Source organism: Pteropus vampyrus, unplaced genomic scaffold (assembly GCF_000151845.1).
Source record: "Pteropus vampyrus isolate Shadow unplaced genomic scaffold, Pvam_2.0 Scaffold337, whole genome shotgun sequence".
In the NCBI taxonomy this organism is placed as follows: domain Eukaryota; kingdom Metazoa; phylum Chordata; class Mammalia; order Chiroptera; family Pteropodidae; genus Pteropus; species Pteropus vampyrus.
This window is the reverse complement of record NW_011889118.1, coordinates 1096993-1110675: the sequence shown is the minus strand read 5'-3', so window position 1 is coordinate 1110675 and position 13683 is coordinate 1096993. Positions and strand designations below refer to the sequence as shown.

At 41.1% G+C, this 13683-nt stretch overlaps 1 protein-coding gene across 1 annotated transcript in view; it reads left to right on the top strand.

Moving 5' to 3' along the window:
- CACNA1D (calcium voltage-gated channel subunit alpha1 D) overlaps nucleotides 1–13683 on the top strand; it is a 314711-nt gene that overhangs the window by 160736 nt on the left and 140292 nt on the right. Inside the window, 2 exon segments of the mRNA XM_023522317.1 lie at nucleotides 11165–11317; nucleotides 11835–12031. Of these exon segments, the coding sequence (XP_023378085.1) occupies nucleotides 11165–11317; nucleotides 11835–12031 (350 nt within the window).

Here is a 13683-nt window from a genome sequence, read left to right as displayed (position 1 = left end):
ACAAATTTATTTGAAAATTTATATAGAAATTAGAGAGACTCTAGACTAGCCAAAGAAATCTTTAAAAACAAAGCTAAAATCTGGTTTCAAGGCTTACCATAAAGCACAGTCGTCAGGACAGTGTGATTTTGGCATAAGGAGTAGACATAAAAATCAATGAAACAATAGAGAGACTAGAAATAGACCCATAAAATTGATTTTAGACAATAGTTCAATAGGTCAAGGAAACTGTTTTTAGTAAATGGTGCTAGAACAACTGTTTACCCATAAAAAAAAAATAAAAGGCTTGATTCTTTCCTCATGCTATATACAAATATTACTGTAGTGGATCCTAGACCTATATGTGAAAGCTCAAACTATACAATTTTTAGGAGAAAACTTTATGACATTGGGGTAGGCAGAGATTTCTTAGGACACGTAAAGTACTAGCCATAAAAGAAATAACTGAAATTTTGGACCTTACCAAGATTTAAAACTTTTCTTCAAAAGTCAGTTTAAAGAAAATGAAAAATAATGCACAGATTGGGAAAAAATATTCACAATACATATAAAAGATTTGTATTCAGAATATATAGAGAATTCTTACAACTTAGTGGTAGGAAGACAACCTAGTATGTAAATGGGCAAAAGTTTTGAACAGATCTTCACAAAAGAAGATATGTAAATGGTCAACAAGCACCTGAGAAGATGTTCATCATTAGAAATTAGAAAAATGGAAATTAAAGCCACAACAACAGCAGTTATATAGCTATTAGCATTACTCAGTGTAAGACTGACGATACCAAATGTTAACCACAATGTAGAACAACTGGAACTCTTGTACACTGCTCGTAGAAATGGAAAATGGTACAATCATTTTGGAAAAGTTTGCCAGTTTCTTACAGTATGAATCATTGAATCATACACTAATCATATGACCATATTACCAGTACTACTATTAGGTACTTATCCAAGACAAGGGGAAATACATGTTCACAAAGAGACTTTATTTCATAATTGAGAAAAACTGGAAACAACCCAAATATCAACAAGTGAACAGATAAACTCACTGTGGTTTATTCATAGAATGGAATATCACTCAACACTAAAAAGAAATGAACTGCTGATAAATATAACAACTTGGATGACTCAGGAACATGGTGAGCAAAAGATGATAAACAAAAAGGAAAACATGCTTTATGATTTCGTTTATGCAAGATTCAAGAAAAGGGAAAAAAACAACCTAAGTGATAATCAGCCAATCAATCAGTGGATACCTAAGGCTGTACTTGGAGGCAGGATGAGTGCAAAGGGGCATGAGGGAACTGTTGGAGATACTGGAGATGTTCTATATCTTGATCGTGGTGTTTGTTACTTGGACTTACACACTTTTGTTAAAACTCATCTTATTATATGCTTTAAATGGGTATATTTTATTATATGTAAATTGGCAGCAATAGTGATTTAAAAAGTAAAAGAAAATCATCAAGGAAATTAAAGTAGAACTGGACTCATAGTCTTTTTTTCTCATTAAATATGAAAAACTTTAGAACATCAGGTTATTAATCTAAAATATGCACTAAATTAAAGTCAGAGTGGACTGTATCTCAATCCAATAGATTTTCCGTTCCAAGTCAACTATGACCTCTTGCTTTTGTCAAGACTCCTAATAACAGACATCAAGAAAGTAATTGATATTTCTAAAATGTTAGCTGTTAATACTGTGCCCACAGGAGGACTCAATGTGTCTAACAGAGCTGATATTCCCTGTTTAGAAAAGATTGATCTGAGCCAACTTTTATCCCACACTTCTAATTTTTCAATAAACATATATTTCGGGCATTCGACTTATCAGTTAGGCTTTGTGAAGAAGAACATGGGGTGCTCATTCATGGGGTGCTTCTAACTTGTGTTAGGTTAAGTAGTCCTTGCCTCTTTTCTTCTGTCTTGAGGTAAACTTTTAATAACGATCTAGGATCAAATGGCACATGGTACTTTTTGGGTGGGGGCCGATGGTGAAGGGAATAGAATCACAATATTAGAATGGGAAACGGGGTGGGTCTCTGGATCATTTAATCCAGTTTTTTCATTTTCAGAAGGGGAAACTAAGGCCCAGAGAAAAAGAGGGACTTTTCCTAATGGCTCCTAACTCTTAGGAGTGGAAGCCAGCCCTGACCTCTTTCACTCCTGGCTTTCTGGAATGGCAGCCACCTTCTCTCTCTGATTCAGGCTCCTCTGCATTGAGAGAGAGACATTATTCACCTGTTTTCAAGGACATTGCTGAAGAATGGGATAAAGAACCATAAATGTACATTGCAAAACACTGATACTTGAAAGCAATCTTAAGTCACCACCTGCATAAATTACTTTCCTAAGCCTTTGGGGTGAAAATTCCTGTGGCTGCTACATTTCAGGAAAGTTTGAGGTTTTCTTTCTTCCTTTTTCTTTGTTTTTGTAAAGCTATGAACTTGTTTTGGAGGAAGACTTTTAACTTTAGCCTTGCTGCAGGAGGTTACAGGAATTAAAAAAACTATGATAATGAGAGAAACCTGTCATCTGAAACTTTGAAAAGATATAGAGACCTGACTTATTCCCTCCTCACCCCCACCCCCAAACTGGGTTCACTGCTAATTGCTGTACTGTTATTAAAGCAGATGACTGGTCTTTAAAGCCCCCAAATGACCTGACTTCAGGACTGCAAATCAGACCACCCTGTATTTTATGGACTTGGCAATCCGGAGACATGCCAGTGGGGGCAGAGTTTCTGCTTTGGCTGCTAATTAAACTTTAGAAACCTTCTCTTTGTTTCTGGGCCAATCATGTCCACAATCTGATTGGCCAGAGTTGATTCTATTTGAAATGGGCAAATTTATATTTATCTTGAAAAACAAGCAACAATTCCAAAGAATAAATGTTTATTTGAAAGAGCAAAAGTAACTATCAAATGAGCAGATTGCCTGAAAATAACTTTATCCAAAAAACCTTCTGAGAGTAGGAAAAAACTTGTCGTGGCTGCCAGATACAATGTTATTCACATTTCAAAAGAGAAAACGACGATATTAATACCTGAGGTTACTCTTTTGGCCTTCGCACAGCTCCTTAGCATCTGTGATTTACATCATTCCCCAAATATACCCACGAGGGCGGAGGTGGTGTCTAACATAATTAAGATACGGGGCTTTGAAATCAATATTTAGTCATTGGTTTATTCAGCAAATATTTTTTGAGTGCCTCTTAAACATCAGGACCTTTTTTAGGCACTAGGCTAGAAGTGACTGAATGAACAAAACAGACAAAAATTCCCTGCCCTTATGGAACCTACATCCTAATGGGGCACTGTACCCAGATTCGCATGTTAGTTCTGCCATTAGTTGTATGAACTTGGGCAAGTTACTTGTTCTCATGTTTGTTTCCTCATGTAAAATGGCGCTGATAATAATTCCGACTATGTAACATTTTGTGAGGATTAATGAGATTATGTAAAGTGCTTAGCTCATAGCGAGTACTCATAAATGGTAATTGTTATGAGTGTTGTTGTTATTTCTGTTGGTGCAATTCCACCTGTCGTCATTGGAGCCCCAGTGAGCCCCCTCTTCCGTGGGGGCCAGTGTGCTTGAGGACGCCCCATTGGCAGGGATACAGAGATCAATTCCTGTCCCCAGTCATGTTAGATGTAGGGGTCACTTTCAGGATTCACAGCCCGGTTCTTGCCTTGACCTTGCTTTCCCTTTGTTTAAGCAGCAGCCATACAAAATTAGCCCTTGTTTAAAAATAACTACTATTATCATCCTGTTTTGCTTCCCTAGGTGACAGCCTCTAACATTTCTCTCTCTCTCTTCTTCTTTCAGATTGTTTAGTGTAATTTTGGAACAATTAACCAAAGAAACAGAAGGCGGTAACCACTCTAGTGGCAAATCGGGAGGCTTTGATGTCAAAGCCCTCCGTGCCTTTCGAGTGTTACGACCACTTCGACTAGTATCAGGAGTGCCCAGTAAGCACGTTTTGTTTCCTAAAGCTAGGATTTTGTTGATTTTTTTCTTCCGGGTGGGTCTTAGGATTATGGACCGAAATGCTGTGAGGTGAGTTGCTGTGTACCAGCTGAGGGTTCTGCAGATGGCCATGGAGGCCTTTGTGGTTCGCTATAGACTTTGCCTTGGGTTGTGATTTTGGATCCCTGAGAGGGGCGGGTAGTGATGTGGCTTTCTGATTTGGAAGAAGAGAGAATCTTCTCTTGTAGATAAACAAAGTAAGTGGTGGCATGAGACCTTGCATGCAGGCCTCCTGATTTACGTCTGTTTTTCCTGCTGTGACACCATGCTGGCCAACACTTCTTCCTACTCCCAGGCCTGTCCCTGTGAAGGTGGTGGGTTATCTAGATGAGGGTATCGGAGGGCTCAGCTCGCAGCCTTTTTTCAAAGTGAGGAGCAACTGTAGACTGGACTCCTGAAACCTTTGCTCAGCTCTCCACTATTAGGAGCCATGCCTGTCCCACGCTGGGGGAAGAGGTGAATGCTTCCGTGTCCTGCCTCATACGTAGGGCGTAATAGTACCTGCTTGAAGGTCGTTGCGAGTACCAAGTGAGAGTGCGGGGCTAACTCCAGCACAAGGTCTGGAGCACAGGGAGGAGAGATGCTGTTATCCACTCGGTGACGATACCTGTCCATGCCATAGTGTGCTTCTTCCTGCAGGCCAGGTTGAGTGCCACCTGAGTGGGAAGAAATGCCCTGTCTCTGCCCTGGCCAGGAGCTGCAGGTTGCTTTCTCTTCCATAAGGCGTGTGAGGTGTGCTTCACTGCACTCTGCCCCTGATAGGACACTCCTGTTGGGGATTTAGGAGGGTAGAAGTCCTAGCACCTTTCCAAGGAATGTGGTTATGAGGTGGCTGCTTGTTCTCAGCTAGGGGAAAAATTGGGGACAGCAGTGTGTGTCTGTTTTTCACCATTCAGAAAGCCATCAGAAGAACACAGATCATGGTTTTGCTTCTCCAGAAGTTCTTTGGGAATTTTTATTAAACCTGTTGGCACCAAAAATTCTCTGGAAGAAAAAAGATTTCCAAATTTAACATTTTAAAATGTAGGAAGTGATGTTTTATGTGTACTTATTTTTCCAGATGGTTCATTTATTTTCATTGAAAAAGATCAGCACAAGTCAAAACCACAAAACTGTCTGGAAGCAATTGAGAAAAATAGAAATACCTTGGAAATGACTGGGTCTGTTATACGTAACAGGGTTAAATGAGAAGTTCAGTGAGCAAACATGTTCTTTCAGATTTAGTTGTTACAGCTTAATCTAATTTCAAAGTAACCACGACAACTTTATTTCCCTCAAAAAGCAAATGGCAGGACAGCCTGCCTGCGTTATGTGCCGCAAGCAGACACGTGGGTGCTGTGGCTTTGCTTGTGCGAGCCTGGCCAGCGCAGTCTCTCACAGCTCACATAGCCTTGGTTTGGCTCCCTTGCCTAATGAAGTTTTCACTAAATGACTAATCCAGTGCTCCCCGATCCTCTTGAGGATGAGTTTTAAACTGTATCTCTTCCTTTCCACCCCCCCCCCGCCCCCAAAATATCACTGTTTAAAACTCAAAGATCTGCTTTACACTCTCCCATGGGTCAACAGGGAGAAATAGGAATCTGTGTCTTGTATGCAGAATTTTCAGCCTATATTTTAACATCCCTGAGCAGAGGACAGAGAAACCTGAGCCTCTCATCAGATCCAAATGGGCTTTGGGGAGAGGGCTGGGGGCTCTGAGTCATGCAGTTTGCCATGCTGGTTGGCACCTGTGGCCTAGCGATTTCTTCTCAAGCACCTGGAATGGTTAAAAATGCCTGGGAAAGTTTGACTATTGACAGTGATCTGGGACTTGCCTAGTCATTTCTAAAGAGAATTCAGTCTATCCTCTAAAACAGGATTTTTTTGTGTGTGTGTATGTGAATATATATATATATATATTCATTCAGTGGAAGGTAAATATATACTTCAAAATGTAGTAGTTCAGACATTTGCGGAGTTCTTAACCACTCACACTCAACTGATAAGTGTTTATTGGAATCTTAGACCATCAAAGTGGGAAAGAACCCTAGAGATCATCCCGTTCAAGTGCATCTTTTAGATGAGGAAGCTGAGGCCTGTTAAGAGGTATCAGCTTGTGCAGGTTCTCATAGCTGGGTAGCCAAACAGGTCCAGGCCCACGCATGGTCTCCTGGTTCCCAGCCCGGTGTTCTTTCCACTTCATCTCACTGCCTCCGTGATTAGAGTCCCGTGAGATCTGCTGTATGCATTGATAATATACAAAGGGGCCTTATATCATGAAAGTGTACACATTCACGTTAAAGATACCACTTCATTATCTCACAATTTTGGCCCATCTGAAACACAGTAGTTACTTAAATACAAACATATTCCTGAAACATATGGCTCACTGCCATAGAATTTAGAAAAGCTAACTGCTGAATGATGATTTTGGATGGGCCACGCGTATCTAAAAAAAATAAAAAACAAAAAAACTCATATCCAAGTAGATTAAAACATGTTTTCTTTTCCCCTCATCCTATTCCTTTTAGAAGGTGAAAACATTAATCGTCATCTTATTGATCATTTTTTTCCAAAAGAAACCATTTGAATATTAAATATCCAAAGGCAGTACTTAGTATTTTGGTCATAATGACGGTCTTGGAAAGATGGGCTCTTTGTGGATCTCTTGACGGTCTTCCCACCTCATCCCATCTGCCCCCCTTCTCTCTATTATCATGGTGAAGGTTTGTTGTTATTGCTGATAAGTATTCTTCTCTCTGCTTGATGTTTTAATTTCTAACTTATTTAATTCTAGCATCTCTGCTGCTTATTCTCTTTCATTCTTTGAACATATATTGGGAAAGTAAGATCCAAGAAAAGGGCAGTTTGAATGAGAGAGAGACAGTGGGGAGGGAAAGGGAAAGAGAAAGAAGAAAGGAGAAAAGAGTGAACTACACAGAGCAGAAGCTGTGGTCATGGGAAAGAATGTAGGACATGGCACATGGGAGTCAGGAAGCCTGTTTCTAGTTTGGGTTCTGGTTATCTGCTGACCACTGTCCCTTAGTCTTCTGCTTCCTTCCACCCAGTCCTAATCCTGAGCGTTAGCCCACCATTTCTCTTTCCATTATCTCTTTGTCTCTTCCTATACCATGACGGTGAGTATTACTCCATGGGTAACTCCTTCCCTTATCTCTCAGGCCCACAGTACAGTTGCAGGACACTTTCTTTTAATGTTATGCCGGTGATCAAACTTACTGGATCTAAAGTTGCTCTCTCTCTCTCTCTCTCTCTCTCTCTCCTTCTCCTGCCCATCTCCTACCTCCCTCATTCCAGGAAAGCCTCCTTTTGATATGATTTTTTGTTGTTGTTGTTCAGGCCCTAGGATTTGCCCCATGACCGCCTCCACGGGTACCTTCCTCTCTCTCAAACTCAGTTGCTAGGTTCTAGTCTCATCCTGATCCTCACCCTGTCCTACCTGGAGAGCCCAGCACTTTCCAACTACTTCTCCTCTGGTCCTGTCTACTGCTGCCCTGTCCATCTTTCTAAAGAGGCTGCCTTTTGCTGATGGATTAAAGTCTGGCCCTGCAACTCAAATTCAAAATGCAGAGCTACTTAGCTGCAGTCTTCTTTCCTTTCCTGATAGTCTTCTCCACTGCATGTCTACCAGCCAAGACTCACTGCCCCAGCCCATGTCGCACTGGCTCATTTCTGTGCTTTTGGTGTTCTCTTCCCTCTGCCCAGCATAGCCTCTCCTCTGCCCACCTGTGGAAATCTACCCTCCTCAGCCTCAGGCCCTGCTTAGAGGAAGGCTGTTGCCCAGTGCTCTTTCTTCTTCCCTCTCCAGAAGTTCTTTGGGAATTTTTATTAAACCTGTTGGCACCAAAAATTCTCTGGAAGAAAAAAGATTTCCAAATTTAACATTTTAAAATGTAGGAAGTGATGTTTTATGTGTACTTATTTTTCCAGATGGTTCATTTATTTTCATTGAAAAAGATCAGCACAAGTCAAAACCACAAAACTGTCTGGAAGCAATTGAGAAAAATAGAAATACCTTGGAAATGACTGGGTCTGTTATACGTAACAGGGTTAAATGAGAAGTTCAGTGAGCAAACATGTTCTTTCAGATTTAGTTGTTACAGTTTAATCTAATTTCAAAGTAACCACGACAACTTTATTTCCCTCAAAAAGCAAATGACAGGACAGCCTGCCTGCGTTATGTGCCGCAAGCAGACACGTGGGTGCTGTGGCTTTGCTTGTGCGAGCCTGGCCAGCGCAGTCTCTCACAACTCACATAGCCTTGGTTTGGCTCCCTTGCCTAATGAAGTTTTCACTAAATGACTAATCCAGTGCTCCCCGATCCTCTTGAGGATGAGTTTTAAACTGTATCTCTTCCTTTCCACCCCCCCCCGCCCCCAAAATATCACTGTTTAAAACTCAAAGATCTGCTTTACACTCTCCCATGGGTCAACAGGGAGAAATAGGAATCTGTGTCTTGTATGCAGAATTTTCAGCCTATATTTTAACATCCCTGAGCAGAGGACAGAGAAACCTCAGCCTCTCATCAGATCCAAATGGGCTTTGGGGAGAGGGCTGGGGGCTCTGAGTCATGCAGTTTGCCATGCTGGTTGGCACCTGTGGCCTAGCGATTTCTTCTCAAGCACCTGGAATGGTTAAAAATGCCTGGGAAAGTTTGACTATTGACAGTGATCTGGGACTTGCCTAGTCATTTCTAAAGAGAATTCAGTCTATCCTCTAAAACAGGATTTTTTTGTGTGTGTGTATGTGAATATATATATATATATATTCATTCAGTGGAAGGTAAATATATACTTCAAAATGTAGTAGTTCAGACATTTGCGGAGTTCTTAACCACTCACACTCAACTGATAAGTGTTTATTGGAATCTTAGACCATCAAAGTGGGAAAGAACCCTAGAGATCATCCCGTTCAAGTGCATCTTTTAGATGAGGAAGCTGAGGCCTGTTAAGAGGTATCAGCTTGTGCAGGTTCTCATAGCTGGGTAGCCAAACAGGTCCAGGCCCACGCATGGTCTCCTGGTTCCCAGCCCGGTGTTCTTTCCACTTCATCTCACTGCCTCCGTGATTAGAGTCCCGTGAGATCTGCTGTATGCATTGATAATATACAAAGGGGCCTTATATCATGAAAGTGTACACATTCACGTTAAAGATACCACTTCATTATCTCACAATTTTGGCCCATCTGAAACACAGTAGTTACTTAAATACAAACATATTCCTGAAACATATGGCTCACTGCCATAGAATTTAGAAAAGCTAACTGCTGAATGATGATTTTGGATGGGCCACGCGTATCTAAAAAAAATAAAAAACAAAAAAACTCATATCCAAGTAGATTAAAACATGTTTTCTTTTCCCCTCATCCTATTCCTTTTAGAAGGTGAAAACATTAATCGTCATCTTATTGATCATTTTTTTCCAAAAGAAACCATTTGAATATTAAATATCCAAAGGCAGTACTTAGTATTTTGGTCATAATGACGGTCTTGGAAAGATGGGCTCTTTGTGGATCTCTTGACGGTCTTCCCACCTCATCCCATCTGCCCCCCTTCTCTCTATTATCATGATGAAGGTTTGTTGTTATTGCTGATAAGTATTCTTCTCTCTGCTTGATGTTTTAATTTCTAACTTATTTAATTCTATCATCTCTGCTGCTTATTCTCTTTCATTCTTTGAACATATATCGGGAAAGTAAGATCCAAGAAAAGGGCAGTTTGAATGAGAGAGAGACAGTGGGGAGGGGAAGGGAAAGAGAAAGAAGAAAGGAGAAAAGAGTGAACTACACAGAGCAGAAGCTGTGGTCATGGGAAAGAATGTAGGACATGGCACATGGGAGTCAGGAAGCCTGTTTCTAGTTTGGGTTCTGGTTATCTGCTGACCACTGTCCCTTAGTCTTCTGCTTCCTTCCACCCAGTCCCAATCCTGAGCGTTAGCCCACCATTTCTCTTTCCATTATCTCTTTGTCTCTTCCTATACCATGGCGGTGAGTATTACTCCATGGGTAACTCCTTCCCTCATCTCTCAGGCCCACAGTACAGTTGCAGGACACTTTCTTTTAATGTTATGCCGGTGATCAAACTTACTGGATCTAAAGTTGCTCTCTCTCTCTCTCTCTCTCCTTCTCCTGCCCATCTCCTACCTCCCTCATTCCAGGAAAGCCTCCTTTTGATATGATTTTTTGTTGCTGCTGTTCAGGCCCTAGGATTTGCCCCATGACCGCCTCCACGGGTACCTTCCTCTCTCTCAAACTCAGTTGCTAGGTTCTGGTCTCATCCTGATCCTCACCCTGTCCTACCTGGAGAGCCCAGCACTTTCCAACTACTTCTCCTCTGGTCCTGTCTACTGCTGCCCTGTCCATCTTTCTAAAGAGGCTGCCTTTTGCTGATGGATTAAAGTCTGGCCCTGCAACTCAAATTCAAAATGCAGAGCTACTTAGCTGCAGTCTTCTTTCCTTTCCTGATAGTCTTCTCCACTGCATGTCTACCAGCCAAGACTCACTGCCCCAGCCCATGTCGCACTGGCTCATTTTTGTGCTTTTGGTGTTCTCTTCCCTCTGCCCAGCATAGCCTCTCCTCTGCCCACCTGTGGAAATCTACCCTCCTCAGCCTCAGGCCCTGCTTAGAGGAAGGCTGTTGCCCAGTGCTCTTTCTTCTTCCCACTCAGAAGCGATGTTTTCATCCCTCTTTAACTGTAACTGTTTGATATTACTCACATAGCATCTGTGTGCTACCTTAACTTTATGTTTAATTCTTATGTCTACTTCTAGAGCACAACTTCTTAGGGAAGGCACTTTATGTAATACAACCTCGTATCTCCCAAAGCACTAAACCTTATGCTTGCCACGTGGTAGATGTTCAAGGAATTTTGTTGAACGCATGTACAAACAATTGACTTTGATATCGGATAGTCCCCTCTCTAGGCCTTACTTATTCCATCTGTCAAGTGAGGAATTTGGATTAGGTAATCTTTAAGGCTCCTTTTTAACTCATGTCCAGGTTTAATGTTAATTAAAAACTCTGAAAATATCTTTGAGTTTTATTACTATGTATCATGTATAGAGCAGGTGTCATTAGGAATTATATGTATGCAACATTGAAGTATCTTCCTGGTTCACAAACTTATTTCTCTTTCTCCTAGGTTTACAAGTTGTCCTGAATTCCATTATAAAAGCCATGGTCCCCCTCCTTCACATAGCCCTTTTGGTATTATTTGTAATCATAATCTATGCTATTATAGGATTGGAACTTTTTATTGGAAAAATGCACAAAACATGTTTTTTTGCTGACTCAGGTGAGTAATGAAAATGGTAGTAACCTAACTTCAAAAAAAATTTGATTTTCCCCAAAACAACTTTGTGGTTTTGGAAAAATCTAAAACAAAATGAGAAAAAAAGCCAAATGTACTAGTAAACTTATTGAGGTGGTTCTTAGTGTGAATCATGTTCGGAACAAATGAAAACTTAATCTCCTTTTCTATCCTGATTTCCTATGTAATGTGCTCTGGCAAACAAGATGAGGGAACCCAAAAATTAGAACATGAGGCGAATCAATAGTATTGTTCCATATAGGCTTAAGAAAAGTACTACGAGTGAGGATGGAGGAGAGAGCAATAAATTCTGAGTAAAGGAAATGACAAATTCCACAGAAGAGGGACTATTTGAAGTGGACCTTGAAGGACAAGTTGGATTTTGAGATAGCATAGATGGGCGGTCAGGCATTCTAGGCTCTGGCAAGGGTACTCAGCTTCCACAGGCTTGGTTTTCCTGATGTTCATCTCCAGTGGTGAAGCCTTCTTGCTCTGTTTGCAGATGTCGTAGCTGAAGAGGACCCAGCACCGTGTGCGTTCTCAGGGAATGGACGCCAGTGTTCTGCCAATGGCACGGAGTGTAGGAGTGGCTGGGTTGGCCCAAATGGAGGCATCACCAACTTTGATAACTTTGCCTTTGCCATGCTCACCGTGTTTCAGTGCATCACCATGGAGGGTTGGACAGATGTGCTCTACTGGGTAAGCAGCTCGAGGAGAGGCTGACGGAGTGTTCTTTCTCTGGATAAGTGTTTCATTAGCTAGAGCCATTGGAGAGTTGGCTGAAAAAGAAGCCCTGGAAGTCAGTTCTTGGGGAAGGGAAGCAGACCCTCACTTTACTCAGTGAGATTATTCGTCTTTCCTCCTCAGGGCTTTAGTTAACCATTCTAGAAAGCATGATGCATAATGATGGCTTCCTCCACTCCCTGGTGCTGCCTGGGGAATTACTGCTGAGTGTACCTAGTAGTCCCTTTTTGGAGGAACCCCAGAAGGCCAGAGCCTTCTCTTAGAGAGTCACAGGTTATTTCCCAGGTTAAGAGGCTCCTGGACTTAAAAGGGCTAAAATTAATCTTTTACACATAAAGGCAGGTTGCTCTAGAATCTTAATGGAAGATAGGGAACATAAATTTAATTCCTTTTACGCTTTCCATAACTTAGCATAGCCCTAAAGCCAAAATGTAATATTTCCCTTGCATCTTCAGTATTACTATAGCTTAGCCCAGCACATGGCCTTAGTGCTCTCTTCCTTTGTCTTTGGAGCGATAGAACTCTGGCAGAGAAGGTAGAAATGGCGTGGGGACCCATCCAACCTGCCATGAAAAAAGATAGACGTCCTTTCAATGGCTAAGGTCTGGTTCTTCTTCCTGCCAGAGCCAGAAGGGTTTGTTACAAATGAAGAGCGTAGTATTTTAACAGCTACTTCCCAGAGCTGAGTTTATTTATTTGGTAGAATTTGAAAAGCTCACGGGAGTTTAGAAATTATTTTCCATACCACAGAAACATCTACCACGTGCTGGGGAAAAGAGCTGACATGTAGAATTTGAGCCTGAACCCAAGTCCAAATGGGGTTAACCAGAACTCCAATAATGTTTTGTTACAAGGCAATTAGTAATAAAATAATTCTTGAATGCACAGTGTCTAGTCAGAAGGCTTGCACATTGAGAAGTGGCTTCTGATGGTATCTAAATTTTAGACGCTTTATAGGATTTCATATTACTCTGTAACTTCAGAGAATGTAGTATATAATGGTCGTAAATCGGTTTTTGCTTCCCTTCACCAGTGAACACAATGCTTACAGGACTGTAGAAGTTCCTATATGTTTAACATTAGGCACAGAGGATATGTTTTTATTTTCATCCTCAAAGTGTGTGTCTAGTTTGGTAATAAGGTTGAAACATCACCAACATGTTATATCTTGTTTTTTCCCATTTCCCCTTCTTTTTCTTATTGTCATAGGGGAGAGTGTGTGTGTGTCTGTGTGGTTATGTGCATCTGTTATTTATATCCATAAGACAATGCCTTTCATGAAGAGAAAGAAGGAGGAGATTATATTGGATGAACCAAGCCCGTAGCCATGCAAGGGGACACTCAAATTAGGTAAAGGGTTTGTTTTAACTATTCTAAATTATAATTCCTAGTTAGATTAGTTGAGGTCTCAATACCAGTCGTCCTTTGAAATTTCTGAAAAATGAAAAAGCATCATCCAAATAGCCCAAAATCTGATCCTTCCCCCAAAACAGTACAGAAAACAACATTTTGATTAAAAAAAAAAAAATTTGTGACTCCTCTCAGCTGTTATTCTCTCTCTTGTCAATGTGAATTGTTTATTGCTGATCCAACATGCCTTGACTAAT